This window comes from Caretta caretta, chromosome 7 (genome assembly GCF_965140235.1).
Source record: "Caretta caretta isolate rCarCar2 chromosome 7, rCarCar1.hap1, whole genome shotgun sequence".
NCBI classification, from domain to species: domain Eukaryota; kingdom Metazoa; phylum Chordata; order Testudines; family Cheloniidae; genus Caretta; species Caretta caretta.
In genome coordinates, this window is record NC_134212.1 from 73,071,122 (window position 1) to 73,088,408 (window position 17,287).

Sequence of the window (17,287 nt, forward strand, 5' to 3'; positions counted from 1 at the left end):
TGGGGCTACTCATGTGCTTAAAGCTAGGTACACGTTTAAGTGCTTTGCTGAATCGGGCTCTATGTGCTGAGTGACCCACGTTAGCTATTGTCTCACTGACAAATCATAATTCAAAGAAACTAGTTTTGACAGCAACTCTTATACCATTTTCTAGCCCAATCAAAAGTGTTGAGTAGCTGCTCTCATGGAAGCTGAGTGCCAAATCATATTTATTATTCTGCTATTATGTTACACAGGAAATAAAATGTTATAAAATATTATTCCCTGAATATTTAGTGCTGCTGGCTACATCGGCTTTTTAAAATCAGACAGAGTGAATGCTAAATTGAGAGGCCTAGCTATGTTAAGGAAAGAATACACTGCAATCTTATGAGTTGTAATGGTCTATAAGTCACTCATACCATAGTCTCAATGTGGAAGGTTTAGATATAGAATGACTGTAGAGGGACTCTACAGCTAAATCTTGACAGACACAAAATCACAGACAAACAACACAGATAATTCTCTCTTACAGCTAGACTGCTGCATTGTTTTTTCCCTTTTCACAGGGAAGAGGTTGAAAAGAATATTGATCTGAAAAACAATACACAGGCACTTTTAATCTTTCCCTATGATATATGAAATACAATTTCCATATGCATTCATAGGATTCAAACCTCTGACAGATTGTGAATTTATGAATAGTCAAATTATTGTTCAATAAAAAAAGAGAAAAAATAACCAAGAGACTCAAAGGAAGACTGTCCAAAACCACGGACTCCAGCTTGCAGAGATATAGTAAGGGTGGAAATGTATATATTAATGACACAGATCTTATTGAAGCTTTGATTGATGTGGACACCAATGCCAGAGATCAAAGTGAATATAGACTCTTCTTCAAACTTTCAAAATCTCCTTTGACTGATCATAGCCCAAAGTTATTTGCATGTGTCCAATCCCCTCAACATGCAGGGTCTGCACTTCTGGAAAAAATCACTTCAGTTCAGTAAGGCCTGCAGTTGTTAGGAAAGCAAAGGATGGGAGGTCAAGGGAATCACTGTACTTCATAAAGTAATATATGTCAAGTGGAGAGTATGCTTATACAATTTGCAGATGATACCAAGCTGGGAGGGGTTGCTGGCTCTTTGGAGGATGGGGTTAGAATTCAAAATGGCCTTAACAAATTGAAGAATTGGTCTGAATTCAAAAAGATTAAATTCAATAGACAAGTGCAAAGTACTTGACTTACAAAGAAAAAAAATCAAATGCACAACTACAAATGGGGAATAACTGGCTATCCAGAAATACTGCAGAAAAGGATCTGGGGTTATAGTGGATCACAAACTGAGCATGAACCAACAGCATGATGCAGTTTCAAAAAAAGGCTAGTATTGTTCTGGGGTGTATTAACATGAGTGTTGTATGTATGTTATTAGAGAGAATTGTCCCACTTTAACAGGAAAGCGGGGAGGGTGTGGGAGGGGAAGAAACCTTTTGTAGTGATAATCAAGGTGGGCCATTTCCAGCAGTTGACAAGAACGTCTAAGGAACCGGGGGTGGGGGTGGGGAGGAATAAAAATGGAGAAATAATTTTACTTTGTGTAATAACCCATCCACTCCCAGTCTTATTCAAGCCTAAGTTAATTGTATCCAGTTTGCAACCTGAAGCAAATACTCACCAGCAACCACACACCACACAACAGAACCACTAACGCAGGAACCTATCCTTGCAACAAAGCCTGTTGCCAAGTGTGTCCACATATCTATTCAGGAAACACCATCATAGGGCATAATCACATCAGCCACACTATCAGAGGCTCGTTCACCTGCACATCTACCAATGTGATATATGCCATCATGTGCCAGCAATGCCCCTCTGCCATGTATATTGGCCAAACCGGACAGTCTCTTCGTAAAAGAATAAATGGACACAAATCAGACATCAAGAATTATAACATTCAAAAACCAGTCGGAGAACACTTCAATCTCTTTGGTCACTCGATTACAGACCTAAAAGTAGCAATTCTTCAACAAAAAAAACTTCAAAAACAGACTCCAATGAGAGACTGCTGAATTGGAATTAATTTGCAAACTGGATACAATTAATTGAGGCTTGAATAAAGACTGGGAGTGGATGGGTCATTACACAAAGTAAAACTATTTCCCCATGTTTATTCCCTCCCACCCCCCACTGTTCCTCAGACGTTCTTGTCAACTGCTGGAAATGGCCCACCTTGATTATCACTACAAAAGGTTCCCCCCCACCCGCTCCTGCTGGTAATAGCTCACCTTACTTGATCACTCTTGTTACAGTGTGTATGGTAACACCCATTGTTTCATGTTCTCTGTGTATATAAATCTCCCCATTGTATTTTCCACTGAATGCATCCAATGAAGTGAGCTGTGGCTCACAAAAGCTTATGCTCAAATAAATTTGTTAGTCTCTAAGGTGCCACAAGTACTCCTTTTCTTCTTGCTAGGTATAGTAAGTAGAGAGGAGGCTGATGGCCGAGTGCTTTGTGGGGAGGGGAGGGAGAAGCAGAGCAGCCCTGTGGATTGCTGTTACTCCAGTCTCAAATAGCCTCATTTGCCAATCTCTAGGGAATGTTGCAGGGACCATTTTTCCAGCAGGCCTTTGAGGAGTCTTAGTGGAGGGTGTGTTGGGGTGCTAATGTTTTTCATGAAGAGCTGCTGCTTTGTAGACAGGGGAGGCTGAATGAGAATAGGGTTACTATACATCCAGGTTTTCCTTGACATGACCTCTTTTTTTGGTAGTCTGCTCTCCATCCAAGAGGATTTTTGAAAAAAAGTCAGTCTGGGGTTTTTGCAGGGCAGATTCAGCAGCTCAGAAAGAACCCCCAGGGATCCGCTTCCTGATTGGTCCCTCCCTTGCATCCTTAGCTGATTGGGCCATTCCCCTGCAGCCTGAGAGGGGATCTTGCACTAACTGATGGCTGATGCTGGGTCCTGGGCTTGTGCAAGCCGCCCTGCCAGCATCACAGGGAGTGACACTACCCCCCCCCTCCAGTGAGTACCCCCAGTGCAGTTATCCCCTCCAGCTCTCCCCAGGTACCCTTCCTTCCCAGTACACCCCCCTCTCATGCCCCCCCAGATATCCCCTCCAGCACCTCCAGGTTCTGCCCCCCCAGGTACACACACACCCCTCTGGCACACCCCCAGCCCCTCCCAGTACACACTCCCAGTACACACCCCCAGGTAGCCCCTCCCAGTACACACAACCCCCTCCTGCAGACACACACCCAGGTGTGCCCTCCAGCACCCCCCAAGTACCCCTCCCAGTACACAAACACCTCCAGCACCCCCCCGGGTACACCTCCCAGTACGTGTACATACACACACACACACGTATCTCCTTCTGCACCCCCAATTACTCCTCCCAGCACACACACACACACCCCTCCTGTACCTCCCCAGTACACACACACACACACACACCTCCAGCACCCCCAAATACCCCCTCTAGTACCCCAAACTGTACCCCTTCCACTTCTGCCTCAGTGCCCCACCTCCCCAGCGTCCTCTTTTTGGGAACCTAAAATATGGTAACCCTGATGAGAAGTGTGTTTTGATTTTGTAATTTTAAATAATTGGCAGGCCCTGTATTAATTTCATATTGTTAAAAATCAAAATAAATAAATGAACTATCGACCCACACTGGAATTGATAATGAAATTCAGTAGTCACCAGTTTTCAGCTGGCCCTTGCTTTAAGAGGATATTTCTTTTCCTGCACTCTGCTCTCCAGATGACTTTCAGAGGGAACTCAGCAGAGACATTTAAATTCTGTTGGACCATCCCCAAAATTGTAATAGGGTTGTAAAAGGTTAACCAGTAAGCATTAGGTTTACCAGTTAACCAACCTTAACCTTTAACCCTAGCAGCCCTGCACGGGTGAGGGACTCCAGCCACACCAGCCAGAGCAGCCCTGGCCGCATTGGGCTCGCTGGTCAGAGGGACCACAGCCCCAGCCACGCCGAAGCGGCCCCAGCCCCAGCTACACCGCACCGACCGGCAGTACCTGGGCCTCGGCTGCGCCGGAGTATCCCCGGCTGACCTGGAGCAGGCCCCAGCCCCGGCCCCAGCTCCTGCCATGCCAGGCCCACCGGAGCTACCTTGGTTAACTATATAATTTTAATCGTTTAACTGGTTAATTTTTTCCAACTGATATTTACATCTATAGATTGTAAACAGCTCACTTTGGTGGTGTTTTACTCAAAAATCCTTTCAGAGAAGTTCTGGCCTCAAGACAGCATCTAATAGGTGACCTGTACACCTAAAAACTCCTCAACCTAATAATGTTGATGCGATATACTTAGGTTTCTGCAAGGCATTTGATTTTGGACTGCACAACATCTGATTAAAAAACTTGCATGATACACAGTCATCATGGCACACATTAAATGTATTGAAAACTGACAGGTCCCAAAATGTAACTGCAAATGGGGAATCATCTTTGAGCGGGTGTTTCTCCAATGGGGACCCCGCAGAGACTGGTTCTTAGCCCTATGCTATTTAACATTTTATCAATGACTTGGAAGAAAACAAATTAATCACTGATAAATTTTCAGATGACAAAAATTGGGTCAGTGGTAAATAATGAAAAGGACAGGTCACCGACACAAAGTGAACTGGATTGCTTGGTAATCTGGGCACAAGCAACAAAACAATTTGCTTACTGTATTGTGGGAAGCAATGACTGAAAAAGATGTGGTGGCCATGTTGGATAATCAGCTGAACGTGGAGTCTCAGTGTGATCCTGTGGCCAAATGGGCTAATGTGATCCTTTGCCCAGATTATGGATCACCTCGAGTAGGAGTAGAGAGGTTATATTACTTCTGTATTTGGCACTGGTACAACTGCCCCTGGAACACTATGTCCATTCCTAGTGTCCACAATTCAAGAAGGATGTTGACAAATTGGAGAGGGTTCAGAAAAGAGCCATAGCAGTGATTAAAGAGTTGGAAAACATGCCTCATAATGATATATTCAAGGAGCTACATCTATTTAGTTTAACAAAGAGAAAGTTAAGGAATGACATGATCAGAGTCTATAAATATCTAGTCAGACTGTGGAATTGGTATATCAGGAATCAGACCACCATACAGGCCATATACCTTCTAGGCATTTGGAACTCCCTGGCAGACAGACTGAGCAGAAGCTTCTCCATAGACCACGAAACACACGACACAGTTCGACCCAACATCTTTGCTCAGTGGGATACTCCCCGATGGGACCTCTTTTCATCCCAGACAAACAGATAGCTTCCCATGTATTGCTCCAGGGGACCCATAGACAGAGACTACCCAGGCGATGCTCTCCTACTCCCCTGGACAGACAGCCTCAGCTATGTATTTCCCCTATTCCCCTCATACCACAGGTTACATGGACAGAGCCACCATCATCCTCCTAGCACCCTCCTGGTCCAGAAAGTTTTGGTTCACGGACCTCCAAAGGATGTCCGCATGCCTGCCCACCAGGAGCTGCCCATTTCCAGATCTCTTAACCTGAGACAGCGGGAAACTCAAGAACCCAAACCTGGACTCACTCTACCTCAGGGGTGGGCAAACTTTTTGGCCTGAGGGCCACATCGGGGTTCCAAAACTGTATGGAGGTTCCTCCCCAAACAGCCTGGCCCCCACCCCCTATCCACCCCCTCACACTTCCTGCCCCCTAAATGCCCCCCTCAGAATGCCCGACACATCAAACAGCCCCTGCTCCCTGTCCCCTGACTGTCCCAACCCCTATCCACACCCCCTGACAGGCTCCCCGGGACTCTGACGACTATCCAACTGCCCCCTGCTCCCTGTCCCCTGACCCCTATGCACACACCGACAGGCCCCCTGTGACTCCCACGCCTATCCAACCACTCCCTGCTCCCTGTCCCCTGACTGCGCCCCTGAACCTCCTGCCCCTTATCCAACCCCCCCCCCCGCTTTCTGCCCCCTTACCATGCTGCTCAGAACAGCAGGACTGCCAGCTGCGCTGCCCAGCCGGAGCCAGCTCGCAGCCCTGCTGCCCAGAGCGCTGGCGGCATGGCGAGCTGAGGCTGTGGGGGAGGGAGGACAGCAGGGGATGGGTTGGGGGCTAGCCTCCCCAGCCAGGAGCTCAAGGGCCAGGCAGGACAGTCCCGCAGGCTGGGTGTGGCCCGTAGTTTGCCCACCTCTGCTCTACCTCATGGCCTGGTATTTGGATGGGTATTGAAGATAGAACGCTCATGCTCTGCCCCTGTCCAGGAATTCTCAAAGTAGGAAAGATTCTATGAGAGCCTGCTACCAGGCTAAATGTTGCTGCTTTTCAGCTCGGGTGCAACACCACCAACATTGCCTCAACGCAGTGGGCATTCGGGTTAACTTCGACTACCTCTGCGCCTTGAAGACATCAGGTCTAGATCTTAATTCACTGCAAGTACACATACCAGCTGTGACACATGGCCAAAAAGGGTTAAGCAGCTCTCAGGCTAATTGACCCAGACTCAGTCTTAAGAGACATGTTAGAAAAGTATGTAAATGGTAATTAGAGTCATTCCATGTTAGATAGGCTAGAACTTTGAAATGCAAACCTGTATTGTTAGAGAACTAGAGGTGATACTAATTGTATGTGTTTACTTATATCTTGTTAGATGTTAGCCATATAAAGAGACAGTTCCTGTCTATTACTATAGCTATTGATTCAGAGATCAAAAGAGATTATTAACATTTAGATGAACCTTGGGTGAAATACTGTCATTGTCTACATGTCTTTTTAAAGTTTGTGATAAACTGCTTAATGGATAAATGACCTTATGTTAATCCATGTAGTCAATTACCTGTGATGTCTGGGAAACAGAAGGTTACCTCAAAAGCCTATTGTTCACCTAGGACTGTATGGTCAAGAGGCTGTTAGAAAACTATATAAAAGACTCTTGGGACCTGATCCCTTTATCTCAGATCTGCTTGATGCTTTATGCAGGGGAAGCTTAAGTTGTACGACTCAGATCTCCAGTTCCACCTGGATCACCCTGGATATTAACACTAGACTATAACCTATGGACTAATTCTAAGAACTCTGCAATTCCAAAGCTCACTATCTCTACTATGAAACTGATCTCAGAACTGTTCTCATGCCTGGTGTATACCTATCTTTTAACCAATACTCTCTTTTCTTTTTTAATAAATTTTAGCTTAATAAGAATAAGTTAATAAGAATTGGCTGTAAGCGTGTATTTGGGTAAGATCTGAAATATCCATTAACTTGGGAGGTAATTTGTCCAACTTTCTTATATGATGAATAAGATTTTCAGTAATCCTCATCATATTTGACTTGCATGTCCGGGTAGAAACCCAAGACTGGGTTGCTATAAGGGAACTGTGTTTTGGCTTCTGTGCAAACCAGCAAGGTATTATAGAAGTGTTTTGTGCTGGCTTGGTAAATCTAAGTGTTGGAATATCCATCAGCTTTTGGGATTGTCTACCCTATTCTTTGCAGTTTGCCCTAACTGAGTAACCTCAGTGTGCCCACACCCCCATGGGACCCCGATCACACCAGCGATTGGCACATTCCTTCCTCCAGTGGAGCGGTGTTCTACCTTTATGCTGTGGTGCAATTTATGAAGGCTCGATCAAGACCTTCCCAACAATCATCAAACCTGCACCTCAATGGAACCATAATCACAAACACCTGCCCGTCCTTTGAACCTATGGCAACATGTGCCATGACCTACCTCTCCATGAAAGTGCCTTTCTTAGTGGCCATCATGTCAGCCAGAAGAGTCAGTGAGCTAGCTGCCATGATGGCAGATGATTTTTACACAGTATTCCACTGGAGAAGGCCTTCGGTTACCCCCCACATTCCTCCCCAAGCTTGTTTCAGAATTCCATATCAACCATTCAATTCACTTACCTGTATTTTTTCTGAAGCCTCACACTTCCCCTGAAGACAAGATTCTGTACTCCGTCGATATCAGACATGCCCTGGTGTTCTATCTGCACAGAAGAAAACCCAGTAGCAAATCTCCGAGACTCTTTGTCGCCACAACAGCTGGGTCACGGAGACAAGCCACAGAGAGAATTTTTAAGTGGGTCTTGGGATGCATATTAGAATGCTACAAAAGAGCAAAGCTTCCCCCTCCTGGAGGTGTTACAGCCCACTCCTTATGAGCACAAGCAGTCTCCACGGCATCCTGATTGGACGTCCCATTGCAGGACATTTGCAAAGCGGCAACTTGACCTCTGTCTGCACATTTACAACACACTACACCCTGACTCAAGCAGCTGTTTCAGATGCAGCAGTGGGAACAGCAATAAAAAGCATCACTGCTGCCAACTTCCTCACACTCTTCTCCAGACTGAACACTGCTTGAGAGTCACCCACATGTGGAATACACATGGGGACCAGCACTTAAAGAAGAAATGACGATTACTTACTGTAACTGGAAGCTCTTGGAGGTCCCTATCTGTATTCCACTACCTGCCCACCTTCCCTTCTGCTTTGGACCCTATTGCATCTCAGTAAGATGAGGAACTGGAGAGGCACCAACCCACTCCGCCCCTTATACCCCTGGACTGAAGCATGAGGGAAGATACTGTACATGTATCGGTCAACGGACACTGCTTGGAAGAATTTCCAGACTCATGCACATGGTACGCATGCCTACCCACTTGTGGAATACTGATAGGGACCACACATCTCAAAGAACCTCCAGTTACAGTAAATAATCTTCATTTCTGGCTGGCTCTTCTGCAGTTCAAAGGTGCATTGAGTGACAGAGACCCAACAATGGGGTGGTATTTTACTGTGAAATCTCTTTTGTCACGATGTGTCTAAATAGTTCAATGGTGTGTGACATTTTGTTTGAAGGATGGTCATGGAAAAAGAATCACAGGCATTTGTGGCTGACAAATGTCATTTGGCCAGGCGGCTTTTTATAAATAGAGTATAGGTTTTGTCATAGTGGATCATACCATTGATCTGCATAAGCTGAGATCCTGTCTCTGATGCAGTCAATTCTAGAGACCTTAGAGAAAAAGTGGGACAGAGCTGCACAATGGTCATATCTACATGGGAAAGAATCCTATTGGACCTCTTAACAATCAGTTTAAAATTTGATGTGCTTTTTGCATAGTTAATTAATAAATCAGTTCTTTTTCCCCATGCAATAAATAATAAATGGTCCAGCTACTATGCACTATATAGGGCATACCTGCAAGTAGTAAAATATTGTTAGTGCAACATTCATTGATCTTCATGCTACCTTTCCTCCAAAATTTGTACGAGAAATTCAGCAATAAAACCAAAGTGAGAATGCAGCTTAAGGAATTTGCAATTTCATGGTTTCCTGTGCTGCAAGACTTGCTGGAAGATTATGTCCCCACTCTGAGCAGTAAAGAAGTTGCACTCCTCATGTTGTTCTCTGTAGGTGCCCACCTGCACAGGTTAACAGTTTACCCATTTCTAGCAGTCATTGCATCTGGAGTGTGTGCACGCATGCGTGCTTGATCATAAGACAGAAAGAACAAGGCAGTGTTTTCCAGGCTTGGAAATCAATATCCAATGAATATTTATTCTGTTAATGCTCCATCCCTCCTGATGAACATAAAATTCTCTTCAATTATTCAGTCTACGTGCAGACATCTAAAGCCAGAACATAGGTTTCTGTAGCAACAAATGCTCTTTAAAACCATTCCCGGTTTCTGAGTTTTTTTTAAAGGCTCTCCCTTTTTTTAATGTTTAAACCATTCATGTTTATAACCACAATTATATACTGAGTTTGAGACTTAAATGGATTAATTAACACAAGTATTTTGAAAATCCGTTTCCTTGCACAAGGCAAAGAAGGGGAAAGTGTAGTAAGAAAAATTAATTTAAGAACTTTTCTACACAGGGAAAAGCCCAAAATAGTTACAAAGCCCAGAATAGTGCCCCATGTAGATACTTTATTGTGGAATAATAAGTGCACTTCGTAAGCACACTCATTATTCTGGAATAAAGTGACTTTTTATCTACAGAATTGAGGGAGGTAATATGGAACAGCTTATTCCACAATAGCTACTCTGATCAATTTTCCCATGCAGACAACCTCTTAGGCAGAGGTTTGCCTCTGTGGGTGGTGAGACACACACCTCATATTGGCCTGTAGTGATGGTTTCCCAGTCCGAGGAGTAAAAAAAGTGGCCAAAGTGAGATGTTTCATCATAGATCTTACCCAGTTCCAAGGGGATTCCAAACCACTGTTCTAGGTTACACCCAATGCTGAAGAACTAATCAAGTACTTCTGATTATGATTATGGAACATTATGTCCTCACTACAGGTGCAAGGTAGTCTGGGAGGAAGGAAGATCTTGGATAAACACAAATAGATGTAGTAACTAACAAGCATGCTAAGAAAAATTATGAAAGCTATGTGCAGAATGAATGGTTGTATAGTTAAGTCTGGTGTAGCTGTATGTGATAGTTGCTCCTAACCTGAAATTCTATATTGATTGAAGCATTTTAGGTGGTAAGAGCACAGGAATTGTTGCTAATGATCAGGACCAAACAGGGAAGAGCAAACATTGATCACCAACTGAAAGTCAATTCCTGAAATGGAGATGCCATTGCAGTAAAACCATGGTGGAGAGGCTCATCTGAGAGGTACCAGGAACCCCTGAAAAATAGTCCTGAAACTCACCTAAAGATTCCACATGTGCTAGTTATCAAGTTGCTTGCTGATGTGCTTCAGAACATTGCCCTGAAATACATTTGTGGAGTAAAACCTATTTCCAAATCATTTTTCAAAATGCATTTTAAATCAGATTTTTATCACATACCCTTCTCTCTCTCCCCCCACCAGTGATACACACATTCTATAAATGTGGTTAAAGCTAACATTTCAGGTAGGATGACAGTTCAGTCTGGCTCAGTTGGGTAGTGACCAAGAGCCATTCAATGGATGTTAGATGGCCTTTGTGAAATTAGTTGGTATCAGTCCAGCCCTTGGTGGACAGGTGTTCTTATCATAAAAGCCACCTTCACAATGGCTGTCCTTGTGGCAGACTGATCAGCAAACCCAAGGAATGAATAGGTATGGAGACTGAACTACTCTTCAGCCCCTATACATGGTTCCACTGGGCTGCTTCTGAAATGTCAGTGTAGGCAAAGTTTGCAAGTATGATGTTCCAAAATGGGGGCTCCTACCTGCTCCTCTAGAGTAGGGAGAAAATAGAATTGACAGCCCAGTTAACCAATGGGTTAGTTGCTGGAAATAGAGAGTAGCAGGTGAGTATGTTATCTAGAGGCCCAAAAATCAGGACAGTAGTACTAAGACAGGGTTAGTATTAAGTTTTGTTTAGTAAGGGTGCACCTTTTAATAATTTATACATACCCTTTATACATTGCAGCTGTTCTTGCTGTACTAGGCCCATAGATAGAAGATGCAGTCTCCAGGATAGTCAATATTTTAGCACTTTTCATTCATATTAAAAAAATGTGTTTCATTATTAATGTGCAAATGGATGTGTAATCTGTATATTTTGGCTGCTTCATTTCTAAGCAGCATATCTTAAAAGCTGCATAAAATAAATTCTAATACCCAAAAGAGAGGTGAGGCCTAGACACTCCAAAAACAGTCATAGGACACAGAAATACTGCCATATACTCTACATGTGATATGTCTAATCTGATTGAGGATAAGGACTGAATAGATGAGACAAGACTGAATGGAAAGATATGTGATGAAAGATGAGCTTAATGGGGTTTGGAAGTATGTATTGATTGGAACAGTAATTATTATCTGTAGCCCAAAATTTCTCCTTTAGAACCCATGTTATTATAGCAGCTTTGTTTTTAAGACTCTTCATGTTTGGTTCAGTTTTTTGTCAGTGAAGGGATTCAGCTGACACACAAACATATTGAACAGGTTAAAGGTGTACAAAGTAATTTGAACACTGACAGTTACTTGTAATACAAGTACATTTGTATCTGGATCATCTCTCATTAAATAGTCACACATTGAGAGTAAGGTGTATCATAATGGGATGCACTCAAACATGAAATACAACAGAAAGACAGGAAGGAAACAGAAGGAAGATGCTCATTACTTTTAGATTTGCAGAGCCAGAGCCTTATCTTGTGGTTTCATGTCTCTGGAGAGGTGACTATAATGGGCACACATTCTCTCCCTGGAGATATATTTTCTCAAGTCTGTTTTGCACCACTTACCTCTTGGTTGCTCAGTTGCTGTTGGCTGGACAGCGCTCAAGTCTACTGTAGACTCTGACATTAGGCAGAAACTGGTATTTCCTCCTTCATCTGGTTACTGTTGTCAAATAGAAAGGCAGGAAGTCAAAAAGAGAGAGAGGCCCAAATTCAGCCCTAAGGGTTGCAACTCCACTAATTTCAATGGTGAAACCTTCTAATGCCATCAGAAAGGCTGGGGGTAGAATTAGGACTCTACGCTCCCTACCTTTAAGGTGCTTTGGAATAGTTTGAACACGTTCACACTCCACAGTCTGAAGGACATGCAGCATTCTTGCATGTGTATCCTCCATTCACACTGCGTATGAATTCAGTGCATGACCTAACAATTATGCATCCAAATATACACCAGAGCACTAGTCTCTTAATTTATGAAGAGTCTTTCCTAAAAACGCTATCCTCAAACACATGAGAGTGTTACATACTGCAAGACAGTGAGGCAAGAGAGGCATCCTATAGAGTAACAATAGAAACCGCATAGTGATTACCATTAAAATCAACATTTGCCAATAGTTACGATACAGTGATATTCAAGATGCCACAGATGTTTCCTTTTCTAAGTAGGGTGAAATGTGTCAGGATCTCAGTTTCTACTGTGTGGTAGCTGTTGGCAAATATTGATACTTTACTAATGGCAACTCATCATATAGGTTCCACACACAAAGGAAGTGGAAAGAGAGGGTACCCAAACTGGGATTTTCAGAAGTGTTTAACATTGGCATAACTCTGATGTAAAATGCCTGTGGACTTCAAGGGGGGGAGGGATAGACTAACAGTGAATATTTTTGAAAATCCCATCCAAACTATGGAAAGAAATCTCTACAAATCCCTTAATATCTATTTACCCAGGCTCTCTTATCATTGCATTCTGAGAATACCATCCAACCCAGAGGTGGGCACAGTAATAGCTTGTAATATGTACTATAACTATGCTAAAAATTATAACCAGTGCCTTCCATCCTTTAAATCATAGCCGTAATATGTGAGCAGATGCTATAGCAGGTTGGTTTGTGACATATTCTTGGGCTTGGGAACACCACACTGGAAATCTGCTACATCGCTCAATATTTTCATTTCTTTCTTTTCCTTTCCTTTAAAGCTAACATCCTTTTCCTGTGCCCCAGAGAGAAGGCAGCTGATAAAGACTAAATTCCTGTTCACAGACAAGATTAGAAGGCAGCCAAAATCAGAAGTTCCTTGAATAAACTATGACCCTTCCCCCACTTCTTTTCTCCCCTCTCTCAGTCTTTTGAGTTCCACACAGGAACCCAGCCTCACATTGTTTGATGGCCTCTGACATTTCCACAGTCACTGGGAGGGTTGAAAGCTTTTTCCGCTCTTTGTTACAAAACCTTTTTTTCCCTCTTCCAAGTCTTAACTTAAAAATATTACAAGGGCATTCCAGAAGGAATTCAGTCTGAGCTTCAGGGAGGAGAATGAGAGGCAGGTGTGACTGGTTAGGAAAAGCCATAATGATAGTGAAGCTTTTGCTCCTCTGTGTCTCAGTAGAACTGGTGGAGCTGGTCACACATTCAAGAAATGGATACGAAGATGGCTCTTTCCACAGCTCAAAGCCATCAGTTTATGGGAGATCTACATATCTTCAACGGTCCCCCATATCACAGGAGGATTGGGAGATGGAGAAGCTCAAGGAGGAGACCCCAGACCATCTTTCAAGCACCATACCATCACATCAAGAAGAGAGAGATGATTCAGAAGCTGGAACCCCACAGTCCAGAAATGGGTAAGTAGGATATTTTCTCCTGCCTATAATGGCCCTGGGCTCCTGCTTGAAAGAGAGAGTCTCCTATAAAGGATGGATCAGAATCTCAGGTTTATACCATGTCTGAACAGGTGGGGTTTAGATGTTACAGCTGCCAAATGAAAAGCAAAATAAGTAGTCTGTAGAGGATGAAACCATGGAAGACTTAGGCTCTGTTCCTCATTCCAGAATAGGAAGGCTGAGTGTGCTTATCATGTGCATATAGAGCACTTAGCACAATGATGTCCCAATATTGGTTTGGGCCTCAAGCTGCTACTGTAATACAGACAAGCAATAGTAGTGAGGTAGAGTTGACTGAATTAAATAAACTCATTAATGTATCCATTTTTTCTCTTCTCAATCCAATCCTGATTTATGCATGTGCATTTACTTGTTGTATGGAAGTACTGACTGAATAGTGTGTACAGACAGATTTCAGTCTAGAATGTGGGTGAAAAATGTTCATTTTGATTATGCACTGTTCATTGTCTGTGGCATGTGATTGGTCACGAGAATCACATGGTATTGTTTCTACTCCCTGACTGGGCAACACATTTTAAGAAGAAGACAGGAAATAATAATGAATGAATAGAGAATAACGAACAATGTCTATTTCTGTTCACATGTGGATACATGTATTGGTACAAACAGCCATTCTCCAGGCATTGGTGTGAACAAAAATATGTCCACATAAATGTTTGTGGATAGGCCCCCATTTAGTAAGGTACATAAGCACATGCCTCAACTTTAAGAATGTATGTAAGTATCTTGCTGAATCAGGGCCAGGCTGAATAATAAGCGGTGTGAATGTGATGAAACCAAGTACTGTTTCAGAATCTGAATGAACGGTTCTGCAGCATATGATCAGGTGTGATCCCATCCCAAGTTATCAATGAGGGGCTATAATTTATGGCCTTGAGAATGGACAGAGGGGAGCAGAATGATTGGGATGTCACCAGAAAGAGAGAATTAGGACATTGGATAATAAATAAGTATCAAGAGGACATGAACCAAAAACAACAACGATCCATAGGTAAATATTGTTTGTGATCATATACAGGGGAAAGAAAGCCAATCTGTGTGTGAGAAGTGTGTGTTCTGGCAGAACTGTGTTCAAGCAGAATATTTTTCAAAATTTTCGAGGACATGTAAGTAGGTCTCTGCGATAAAAGATTCATTCAATCTCCTACCTAGACTTCCGTTTTTGAATCACTGACTGATACTGCAGAGCCCAATCTGGGTCAGCAGCACAGTGAGTGCTATTCACAGCTTCATGCTTTAGGATGTACTGACAAGATTTTTTATTAATTTCTTTGAATGCCTTTGCGGAAAGGAAAATAGCAAAAATCAATCTACACACCAAGCAAACAAAAATAAAACCTTGTTAATACTATGCTTCCCTCTGACACTAAAACAAAATCGGAGATTGACTTGTTTCAAAGCCTTACCTAGATGCATAGTTAAGTCCTCTCCACTGTCTGTCACAGTCATTATTTTTCAGTCTTTCTTTTGAGCCTGTTGGTGTCAGTCCTTTATTGTCCAGAAGAGGTACTGTTGAATAATGAGACACCCTATCCTAAATATTAAGCATAATGCCTTTAAAACACTCACAGACCCATTCTAGCATAGGGAAGCAAGCCAAAAAGGTTACCCTTTTTTTTTCATGTGATACTGCAAGGCACTACCCACTGGACCATAAAGCTGGACAGTAGTGAAATCATATTTCAAAAACACTTCAGGCTTCTTGATAAGGACTGACGTTTAACAGGAGCTTTACAGCCAGAAAGATCTGCCACTATAAAATTATTGGCATAATGGGATTCTTCCTTTTCTACCTGTGTAACCACTTGTGTAGCACCATCCATTCCTCATTTCCAGCTTCATTTTGGGAAGTACAACACTTCCTTCTCAGGGGACCTTGAAGAATGAGGTTTTAGGGTGAGTTGAGTCATATTGCCAGTCCTGCTCTCCAACAGAATACAGGGAGTGCAGTGATGTTTATAGGCTGATGGCATCTCTAATACATGGACTCTGGGGAAGGAGACACCTCAGATACATGAAGAGATTTATGCTTTGCTTGGAGAAGACCATTTCCAAAGCAGGCAGTGGAGGGAGACAGTAGTTGTTTATGCTGTTCTCCGTTCATGAGGTTCACACTCCAAGTTGTAGATTCTGGTCCAGATTATCAAAGTAAGGACTCTGCACAGGCATACATGTACCATACACGTGCAGATAGCCAAAGTGCTCATAGAAATTTTGCTCAGGTATCCAGTTAAGCTTGCTCACAAATTGCAGGCAACAAGTTAAGCATTTGTAAATGTCTGTGACCCGTTGACCATATTTGACTTTGAAAAGTTGGGCTTCTACATCCACCAGAATATGAATAGGATGAAGCATTGGGGGTGAATAAGTGGTAAGATGGAGATAAAACACCGCACAAGTAGCTACAGTGAGTGAGGTAAAACAAGCTCTTGTCCATCAGACTTAGGTTTACCCTTGAAATGAGAGCACACTGCCATTTCAGAATCCTGCTAAAGAAACAGAAGATAACTCTGTAGTATCTCTACCTATTATATCCTCTCAATCCTACAAAAAATGATGATTATTTCCCACACCCTGCTATTTTCCATGCATGTTTAACAGGCAGCAAGCATTGTAAAATAAGCCAGAAGTCCCCTTAAAACAAATAGAGCATTATTTTGTTCACAGCATCTGTTTGAATTTAACTAGATATCACAGTGACTGGTATGTTAAAAAAGCCTAAGATAACCAGACAGAGAGAACAGATGCCTGGTGATGGCTCCACACCTAAGATGAGGTGTTTCATTACAGCTCATCAGATGCATGGATGTGTCACCTCAGCATTGAAATGCCCTCAAAATAACAAGACTATTCTAACAGAAAGAGTTCAAGAAGAATAGAAGTCATAAAAGTTAGTGCTCAGCATTTAGATCAGGTGCTTGTGACCAGACTCTTTTGTGGATAACCAATGGGTAAACAAAGCTGCAGAATAGTAAGAAGTGGATGGTAATAGGTTATCATTTCAATGGGTGCACATATAATTCATCAATGCACTTTGGAAAGCCTGCAGTTTTTATCCTCTTGGCCTATAAGTCATTTTCTATGTGCAAGTAACTTGTGATGTAGGATTAGTGACCGTATGAACACAAAAAACTGACTGAACAATTCTGTACATCTGTGATTCTCAGACTTTTGTATTGGTGACCCCTTTCACACAACAAGCTTCTGAGTGTGACCCCCCCACTTATAAATTAAAAACACATTTTTTTTTATATTTCACCCTCTTATAAATGCT

The 17,287-nt window shown here is 42.7% G+C and overlaps 1 protein-coding gene across 1 annotated transcript in view; it reads left to right on the plus strand.

The window, feature by feature from the left end:
- Positions 1 to 13,475: 13,475 nt before the first annotated feature.
- MMRN2 (multimerin 2) overlaps positions 13,476 to 17,287 on the plus strand; it is a 53,336-nt gene continuing 49,524 nt past the window's right edge. The window contains exon 1 of the mRNA XM_048858863.2: positions 13,476 to 13,953. Coding sequence (XP_048714820.2) covers positions 13,646 to 13,953 — 308 coding nt within the window. The 5' untranslated portion in view covers positions 13,476 to 13,645. The remainder of the gene's footprint in view (positions 13,954 to 17,287) is intronic.